The sequence below is a fragment of the Mastomys coucha genome, unplaced genomic scaffold, assembly GCF_008632895.1.
Source record: "Mastomys coucha isolate ucsf_1 unplaced genomic scaffold, UCSF_Mcou_1 pScaffold6, whole genome shotgun sequence".
Classification (NCBI taxonomy): Eukaryota; Metazoa; Chordata; class Mammalia; order Rodentia; family Muridae; genus Mastomys; species Mastomys coucha.
Genome location: NW_022196912.1, coordinates 7,180,113 through 7,189,570, shown reverse-complemented (window position 1 = coordinate 7,189,570; position 9,458 = coordinate 7,180,113). Strand labels below are relative to the sequence as shown.

Genomic DNA, 9,458 nt, shown 5'->3' with positions numbered 1-9,458 from the left:
TATTTGGCTAAAAGATGGCCATGATTGTTCATATCCAATTACACACATATGTATACACACACACACACACACACACACACACACACATATGCCTGGTAGCAGCATCTTGCAATTGTCTCTCACTTGTGATGGGCATGTGGATGAGCGAGTGGCTCCATGCACAATGATTTCCCTTTGACCTATCTCTATAGCTTGCTATTATGTCTATATCATGGGCGTGTGTGTGTGTGTGTGTGTGTGTGTGTGTGTGTGTATACCCATGGAATATATGTCTATGGTATATATGTCTATACCATAGGCAGGACACTTCAATAGACATAACAGCCTATTTATGTGTAACACAACAGTCTATACAGGATTATGTCCAGATAAGGGAAAGGAAAGCTTCCAGAGAGTGAGTAAGTCACAGAGCTTTAATTGAGGTAGAAAGATGAAACCCCCACCTACCATGTTACTCTCTGGCCCTTCATGTCAAACCATGTGTTGTCTCTATATCAATCCTTTGTACCGCTGATCTGTGTATGTGTGTGTGTGTGTGGGGGGGTGCTGCATTCTTGCATCAGATGTGTTGGGTGAGCATCAGGCTTCAGAATTCTTGTAGGACAATGGCTTATAGCACCCTCATCCTTTCTAAGCTCCTGGCTTAGCTGCCTCTTCTAAAAACTCCTTCAGAGATAAGCAGAAACCTTTCCCTTGTCTACCCTGCTGGCCCCTGTCCTGAGACACTTTACAGATGCTCGTCAAAAGATAACAGAGCCTCTGGAACCCTCTTTAGACTCTATTCCCCAGTCAGTTCAGCACTGGCATGGACTGTGGTGAACTGGGGAGCAACTAGAGAAACGCCAGAGCAAATCTGGGCAAGTGAGGGGTGGTTTTCACTAGCTCACCTCACGCCCGAAACCATTGGATACCGGTAGCGCCTGTGCCAGCGTCCACCAGAGGGCGCCATGGGCTCGCGGAGCCGGGCATGGTATGAAGGTGCTGACCAGGTTTCCCCTAATCTACTGACTCAGTCACTCATTTGGACAAACAATGGAGAACTTACAAGATTTAGAACACCCCTTTTCTTTTAAATGTTTCTAGAGCTAAAGTTATCCAAAAAAAAGTCCTTTTGTTTGATTCTTGTTATCCAACTTAAAGAACCATACCAGAATCATTGTCTCCCAAGAGTCATTTAACTACTACAGTATGCCCAAGATACCCGGGAGTTCCAAAAGAGTCACACTTGAGCGAAACTTGTGTGTGTTGGGGGGAGATTAAGGCAGGTGTCAAATAACTATATCACGTAGAAGGAGGTATGAGGAAGAAGGTGACAGAGAGTTCTGGAAAGGGGCTAGAGCTTCACAAAAAAAGGACAGTGATGCTCTGTCCATCGAGGACCAGGGCCTTTACCAAGGAAAGTTCTACCAAGAGCGCAGCTGCCGCCTCAGCAGAACGGATGGGCTTAACAAGTTCTGGTAATATGTTTTATAGGGCCTGATTCTTATCAGTGATAAACACCAATATTCCCTGCCCTTGAACCCTTGTTGATCCTGAAAAGGCAGGTAAGAAACTAGCACTGGGTCCGCTAAATGTCCAAAGTGTGCATGGCAGCCAGTGGAAGCATCTGTACGGGTGTCAAAAGCCAGATGTGACACTGATGTAGCGAAAAGTAATAGGTGTCAAGATGCACCAATCCAGAGGTTAGGCCAGGCATGGTGGTGCATGCCTTTGCTCGCAGTGTTCAAGGCTCAGAATTTGGAGAATCTCTGTGAGGTCCAGACTAGTCTGGTGTACACAGCGAGTGCCAGGTCCAGCACAGTGATATCCTGCCTTGAAACACACACACACACACACACACACACACACACACACACACACACACACGAGGTGGGGGAGGAGAGGGAGAGGGAGAAGGAGAGAGAGAGGGGGAGATTTTGTTTAAGCCTTTTAATGACCAAAACAGCAAAGAACTCCATCAATACCATTATTACCATTGTTCCTTTGGAAGTAAGTATATCATTATTATAATATGTTGCACATTTTATTAAAAAGGTTATATCATACTGGTATAAGGTTGGTTTAATTTAGAATAAATTAAGACAAGTCCAGATCTTGGATATGCAGAAATATCACTACTAAGGAACTAAATATAATTCACATTGCCATCATTAAAGGTGTTATATTGTTCCAGCATGACAATGTTTTTTATTTATTTATTTATTTATTTTTGCAGCGAATTTAACAAGAAGGTTTAAGATTTGGGACTCCAACTCTGATTAGCCTTTTTTCTTTCCTTTTTGACAAGTCAGTCAACTTTTCTATGTGTCGGATGCCTCATTTAATAACAATAAAGCCAGCAAAGTGCTCTGTCACACTCTTGCTGAGACCCGCACAAGGGTTCTCAGTTCTGTGCTGTGTGGTTATCTCCCGAGTTTGCTCTTGATTCCAGTGTGGCACTGAGGGTCTTTGTGCTCTGTAGAATGCCATATGAAGGAAAGAGTGAGGGAGCATGGAGTCGGGGCATTGGTTCTAGTAGGAGGAGGGATTCTCCATGTCACCCTTGGTTTCTCTATGTCCACTGGGGACCAAACAGTGCCAAACTTTCTGTGGTCATTGCTGTCCTTTAGGACACTTATCAGCTAGGCTACTTGCCCACCAAGGTGGGTACAGACACTCTGTTCTGGACCAACTGTCTGAGAGCAACCCAGTCACTACTCCAGGGCATTGCCTGTGCAGATGGTAGAACCTCCCAGCCCCCTCGGAGTCAGTGAGAGGGGTCACATACTGGTTCTAGCTACCGACTAGTGAGCAGCAGAGACTTAGTTCTTCCCCAGCACTAATCAATTGCCTGCAGAAGACCCTCCAGCCAGTCCTTGTCCTGTGTCTAGGTCACAGTGAGCTTGGACACAGGAGCAAGAGTGATGCTCCCTGGAGCAGAGCTCCCACCAACATGCATGTGTCTTTTCAGCAGAGCCTGTGAGGGATGCATGACAGACCCTGACCAGGGTGACCTTTTCAAGGCCCATTAAGTGTCTATAAATGGCAACAACTGGCACAGCAGTGGGTGGGGACAGACATTAACACACCCCTCTAAGGTTCAGGCCCCTCTGTCCTAGCTGTTGTTAGCAGACCTAAACCTCGTCCACAGAAGGTCTCATTCTTGGACAGAGGGCAAATGGTCTCCAGCAGTGCATCCCTCTGGCAGTGCATCCCTCTGCCCCATTTGGAGGTGAGTCAGATGAGAAGTTACAGAAGAGAAAACATTCACTTGCTACTCTCCCCAGCCTTCTCACTGGGTTACACTGAGTTATATACCCCTGACCACAAGCTGTTTGAAAAAGAATTAATTCTAGAAACTACTTCTCAAGCCAGAATGTTCAGTGTCTCTACAGGAAGCAGTTCAAACACATCTGCATGGCCAAGGTGTCTTTAACTATTAGGTTCCTGCCCACCTCCTCTCCTGTTCCCACCTGCATAAGCCAGGCTGAATGGCTCCTCCCATGTGTCATGGTCTGTTCTCTTTGCCTCCCATGTCTTTCCCATTCTACTGCTGAAGGTTCTGACTCAAAAGGCCTTGTAGTGATGCTTCCCTAAGCTCCCCCAGGCAAGGGATGCTGCTCCTATTCCAGGAAATGTTGCAACATGGGTTGTACTGCCCTGGGAAGCCATATGGCACTGGACCATTAGCCCTTTCTGCATGCGCCCCAGCTTGATCATCTTTGTGCATTCTTAAATCATTTTTGTTCTTCCTCTCCTCTGCCCTTTCTCAAGGATTATGAAATAACTAGACTATTGTTACAATCCAAAGGGCATTTAACTCAATGTATACATAGTTGCCTTCTTGTCCTTTACATTGTATACATGGGCCAAGAGGACCAAGGAGGCAGTAATTATGATCAGAAGTTTATATTCTAAGCCCTAGCTGGCAAGGGCCTGTTTTCCTTTTCACCTGGAGTCTGAAGCAGGTTATTTTAGACCCACTTCTCCTCCAGGTAAATTTAAGAGTGCTCCCTTATATCAAGCATAGATACTCATGCCTTTGAATCCCAGCACCTGGGAGGTAGAGACAAGTAGATCTCTGTAAGTACAAGGCCAGACTGGTCTACATAGTGAGTTCCAGGACAGCCAGAACTACATAGGGAGACCTTGTCTTGAAATCAGGGTGTGTGCGCACGCGCCCATGTTTGTGAGTACGTGTGTCAGGAATTTTGACAAGCTGGTGTCACACATATTCATGGTGTCCCTGGGGAGTTTTCATGTGGCTAAGTTAGAGAGTGGGAAGGTGAGAGATTTATTTAGGAACAAAGATGTAGTGACTTCTCTCTTTTAATATAAACAGTCATCCAATACAATACTGGCATTTTATTTTGCCAAGTGTTTTGTATTCCCAATGCAAAAGACCTGTAATTGAATGTAGACTCACCCTGGAGAATGGCTGTCTGGTTGTGTACCTGGACAGTCTCTTAAGAGGCAGGTGCCAGCTTTCTCTCTCTCCCTCCCCCCACCTTTCCCCTTTTCTATTTCTCCTTAACCAGGATGCCCAGTGACAATTTTGGGAGCTTGTGGCTTCTCTGTTTTAAGGTAGCCACAGAGATGGCAACAGACTCTTATATTTTAAGTCTTTAATATGTTTTCAGGGTGTGGGAGGAGAGGGAGGGGGGATAAACTAACTCAAAAGTTCAAATACAGTGTTTAATTTTAAATTTATTTCTTGTTTAGTGTGCCAAAAGGAGGGGATCTATGTCTATCATTTTTCTTTTTCTTTTTTTCTTTCCCTTTTTGATTTTTTTCCAGACAGGGTTTCTCTGTGTAGCCTTGGCTGTCCTGGAACTCACTCTGTAGACCAGGCTGGCCTCGAACTCAGAAATCTGCCTGCCTCTGCCTCCCTAGTGCTGGGATTAAAGGTGTGCACCACCACAGCCCAGCTGTCTATCATTTTTCGATTCCAACTCTATTTGCACATCAGATAGGGCCCATTAGACAAAATTAGAGAGATATCAGGAAACACCAACTAGTTAAGTTCTGATCTCTAACTTCAAGAAATCCTTGAATGGCTGGACTGCCCAGCAGGGCCAGGCCAGGGCAGGGCAAATGAAGCATTCCATTTATGTATAAAGCTTAATGGGGAACAATAAACCGAGTAAAAAGAATTGTACTTTGTGAACTATATAAAATGATCTAAAATTGGCATGTTCTGTTCATCCTGGAAATTAATATTACCTTTTATTTTTAAAAATATGACTTAAATACCATTTTGTTTACTGAATTTTTGGCATTCTTTAAACTTAGCACTGGGCCTGCTTCCTAAACACATAGTCTGTTGAGAAAGTTTCGTTTGTCATTACCTTTTACTGCATGTCCTTAAAGGAAGTTTTAAAATTATTTTTTAAGGGATAACTTTTTTTTTGTTATGTTTTTCGAGACAGGGTTTCTCTGTATATTCCTGGCTGTCCTGGAACTCACTCTGTAGACCAGGCTGGCCTCTAACTCAGAAGTCCGCCTGCCTCTGCCTCCCAAGTGCTGGGATTAAAGGCGTGGCGCCACCACCACCCGGTATTGCCAATGATCTTAAGACCATAAGCATTGCCAAAGGTGCATTTTTTCTCAGCATCCGTATACTCAGTTATCCCACGCCACAGGACTGGCTCTCAGGAATATTAGTAAGCTACAGGGAGGGGGCGTGACCGCACACTTAAACTTTGAGAGATCTGCCTGAAATCAAACCCCTGAATTCTTTTTTTGGGGTGGGGGCTGTGTACTGTGCTTAATATGTCATTCCTGGAGGCTGCCTCCTCATCTTTAAACTACAAGAAATGATAACCCTTTTCCACAGAGGAAAAAGTGAACGGAATGCGTTTGTACATTTTGATCTACACTTATCAGAGTCGCCAGATAAACATTCAGCCTTTTCACCATCCCTAGGAACAGCCGGACTTGCCTTGGCACTCGGGTGAGGGCGGAGGTTTTCTTTTTCCACTCACACAGCGAGGAGCTGCGGGACCAGCCCCTTCCCGGGCGCAGGCTGGAAGTTCCCGCTGCGCGGCGCCCCAGGCCTGGCGTGCTCAGCTCGGCCCTCCCAGGTTCCTAGTCCCCTGGGCGCAGAGCCAGCCCTGCCGCCCGCCTTCCCTGTCCCGGTCCCCGGCGGAGGAAATTCTTCCCCAGCAGCCCAGGGCTCGCCTCACGTGACCAGCCGCCGTCGCGGCCTCTTCCAGGGAGTTTAAAGGTTACCGAGGAAATTAGCATGGATACAGCCACTGGCCCCCAGGAGGGCGCACCCGGCTTTCCAGCAGCCCGAACTCCAGTTGTCAGCGCGCAGATCGAGCCTTGTCCCCTTAAGGGGCACACACGAGGTCCCGCATAAGTAGGAGGAGTCACTGTGAGAAATAAACAGACATTCGAACCAGGCCGGGCCCGGGTTCTACCGGTCTTCCACTTGTCAACAAGTTCTTGCAACCTGAGCAGGTCCGAAACAAATCCCCAGAGGGGAGAGTCTCCCCAAGGGGCAAAAAAGAGGGTTTCAAAACTCACACCCGGCAGGAGGGCTCAGCAGTCCGGGTCTCCCCTCCCCCATCGAGGCACAGTAGAATCCCAGGGCAGAGGGACAAACAGGCCAGCTCTCCGCGGGCGGCTGCTGACCGCCGCGGTCCAGGCAGAGTGGGGGAAGGTGCTTAGTCTTCTTGGACGTTGCGACCCCCTCCATTCCTCCAGCCCCAGCTCTAAACGATAGTGTTGGCCGCAGAGTGCGAGAGAGAAGCGCGGCCCGCTGCTCTCCGGGTCCAGACCCAGCTCTCCCGGGCCAGATTTGTGGAGCACAGACTCGGTCTGCGACAGTCGCTCCCGCACCTCCGCGCCGCCACACTCCTGGGTCCCGCGCGGAGTCCTCCCTCTGCTCCCCCGCGCGCCGCGGCCAACGGACCGAGCCGGCCCGCTCGCTGCTGTTTTCTGCTCGGCTCACTTTTCCCGTATTGCTCCCCCAACCGGCAAAACTTTCTATTTCCCCAAACAGTGTCGCGCGCGCGCGCGCGTGCACACACACACACACACACACACACACACACACACACACACACACACACACACTGACGTCTTTTGCGCATTTCCTGCATTAGAGGGAGGGAGAATCGCTCGCACAGCGATCGAGGGAGGCAGATCGCGGGCTGAGCTCTCTGGCGGGCGGCGAGCCGGCGGCAGCCGAGAGCGCGGACGCGGGGAGCGCGGCGGGCGGGCGGGCGGGCGCCGGCGGGCGGGAGGAGGGGCCGCGCCGAGTCGCAGTCCCTGCCCGGCCGCCCCGCTGCGCACCGCCGGGTGCCGGCCTGCGCCCCGAACCCGAGTGGCGGCTACCTCTACCTCCCAAGCCCGCGCGGATGTGAGATCCCGGGCACCCGGCGCCTCGCGATCGCCGGCTGCGGCGGGGCTCTGCTTGGCCCGGGAGGTGACGGCGGGGCTGGCCGTGCGGCTTGTGGATTTTTAAAAAATTTGGCTCCGGGGAGGACCATTTCCTCTCGACATGCATCCCTCCGGATAGACTGCACATCCCTCAGTCCACCCTCCGCCCCGCGCAGTCCGAGGCAGGCGCTGGGTGGGCGAAGAGGATCCGGGTTGAAATCTGTGCCCCCGGTTCTCGTCCCCGCCCCGTCCCGCCGCCCCCTCCCCCTCCGGGAGTCGAAATTGCCCGGGGATTATGTTTCGGAAAGGTAGGTGAGCGCCGGTCGCGGCGCCTGCTTCTCCGCGCACGGACCCGAAGAACAAGCGAGGAGGCGAGGCAGCCCCCGCGGCTTGCAGCGGAGGCGACATCTCTTCTCCTCCGGTGGAGGTGTCGCCGGTGGTGGTGGGGAGAGACTTGCTCCAAAAACGGACGTCTCCAGCTCTCCCCCCTCCCTGTTTTCCGTTACGAATCCGGCGAGGAAATACATGCACTCACTGAGAATCGCCGGCGCCAGGACGCAGCGCCACAAGGTGTAGCGAGTGAGTGGGGTGGGGCTAGAGGGGACCCAGGAGTCCCCCAGGCTCCCGGCGCGCCTGCTCCTGCTCTTCAATCCTGCCCTCGGGGCGGACGGAGTGACCCCCGCCCCGACCATGGTAGTGTTCAATGGCCTTCTTAAGATCAAAATCTGCGAGGCCGTGAGCTTGAAGCCCACAGCCTGGTCGCTGCGCCATGCGGTGGGACCCCGGCCACAGACGTTCCTTCTGGACCCCTACATTGCCCTTAATGTGGACGATTCGCGCATCGGCCAAACAGCCACCAAGCAGAAGACCAACAGTCCGGCCTGGCACGATGAGTTCGTCACTGATGTGTGCAATGGGCGCAAGATCGAGCTGGCTGTCTTTCACGATGCTCCTATCGGCTACGACGACTTCGTGGCCAACTGCACCATCCAGTTCGAGGAGCTGCTGCAGAATGGGAGCCGTCACTTCGAGGACTGGGTGAGTCGAGCCCCTCCACGTCCGGGAGTCCGGGGTCCCAGGGAAAGACTTGCTGCCTAAACATTGGTCCTGGGGCTCTGAGCTGTCTGTGTGTGCATATATGTCTCAATTTTCTTGAAGAGGAACGTTTTATTTCGTAGGTGGAGAGCCATACACAGTAGGATAAGAAAGATGAGATTTGACAGATGGGCATTATCCCTTGTTCCCTCTGTGCCCTACTCAACAGTGGGCAGTACAGAGGGCTTGCAAGTTGGGAGAGATCCGGGAATGCAGGTGCATAGGTTGGTGGAGGGAATCTGCAAATGCGTGGTGGGCTGGCTGAGTGACTGTGTGTGGGTGGGTCTCTCTGTCCTTGGAGACACACGTGGAGCTCACACTGGAGGGTTTTTGTGCCTCCTGGCTTTATCCTGGATAGCCTGGTGAGTAGTTTTATAAATCGTTCTGGCAGGAAGCCTCCTCTTCCTAAATCACTGTTTAGCTCATTTGCTGACATACCAGAAGGTGCTCATCCCCAGGTGTCCCCTCTATAGAGTCCCACAAACAACTCCAGCTTGCTTTGCCCATCTGTTTAGAATGCTGTATTTTCAAAGGGTTTGTGGTGATAGGAAGTCAGGACTTTGACTCTGAAGATTATATGCTTCCAAGCTTTGATTGTTAAGATATTGTAGGATGAAATACTATTTCTGAAATTGAGCTGTTAACTGATTCTGCTGTTATATATGAGGGACTTTGAAGTAGGCCTTGCCAATATACCTTAAACCAAATGAACTCAACCTTGGCACTTGGACAGTCAGAGAAAACACCCCTGCCCTCTCTCTTCTTGTAGGAACAGCATTACATTAGGAAGTGAATATCTCTATCTTCAGTTTTGTTACATGTTTCTATCTGAAGCAAGTGTTGCTGTAGATGAATATATTTTCTAGATTCGTTGATCTTCACAGAGAGCTGGCTGTGCTGCCTCATGAAGAGTTGTGGGAGAATCACATCTGCTGACAGCAGATAACTTCATGAATATCGCAGGGTCAGAGTGCACGTGCCCTTGGCATATCACT

General features: G+C 50.3%; 2 protein-coding genes across 2 annotated transcripts in view; one reads left to right on the top strand and one right to left on the bottom strand.

Annotated features, from left to right (window-relative positions):
- Positions 1–6,856, bottom strand: part of Srbd1 (S1 RNA binding domain 1) — a 187,915-nt gene extending 181,059 nt beyond the window's left edge. The window contains exon 1 of the mRNA XM_031357224.1: positions 5,921–6,856. The gene's annotated coding sequence lies outside the window, so the exon portion shown is untranslated. The remainder of the gene's footprint in view (positions 1–5,920) is intronic.
- An 889-nt stretch (positions 6,857–7,745) lies between these two features.
- Prkce (protein kinase C epsilon) overlaps positions 7,746–9,458 on the top strand; it is a 506,175-nt gene continuing 504,462 nt past the window's right edge. Inside the window, exon 1 of the mRNA XM_031357603.1 lies at positions 7,746–8,406. Coding sequence (XP_031213463.1) covers positions 8,059–8,406 — 348 coding nt within the window. The 5' untranslated portion in view covers positions 7,746–8,058. The remainder of the gene's footprint in view (positions 8,407–9,458) is intronic.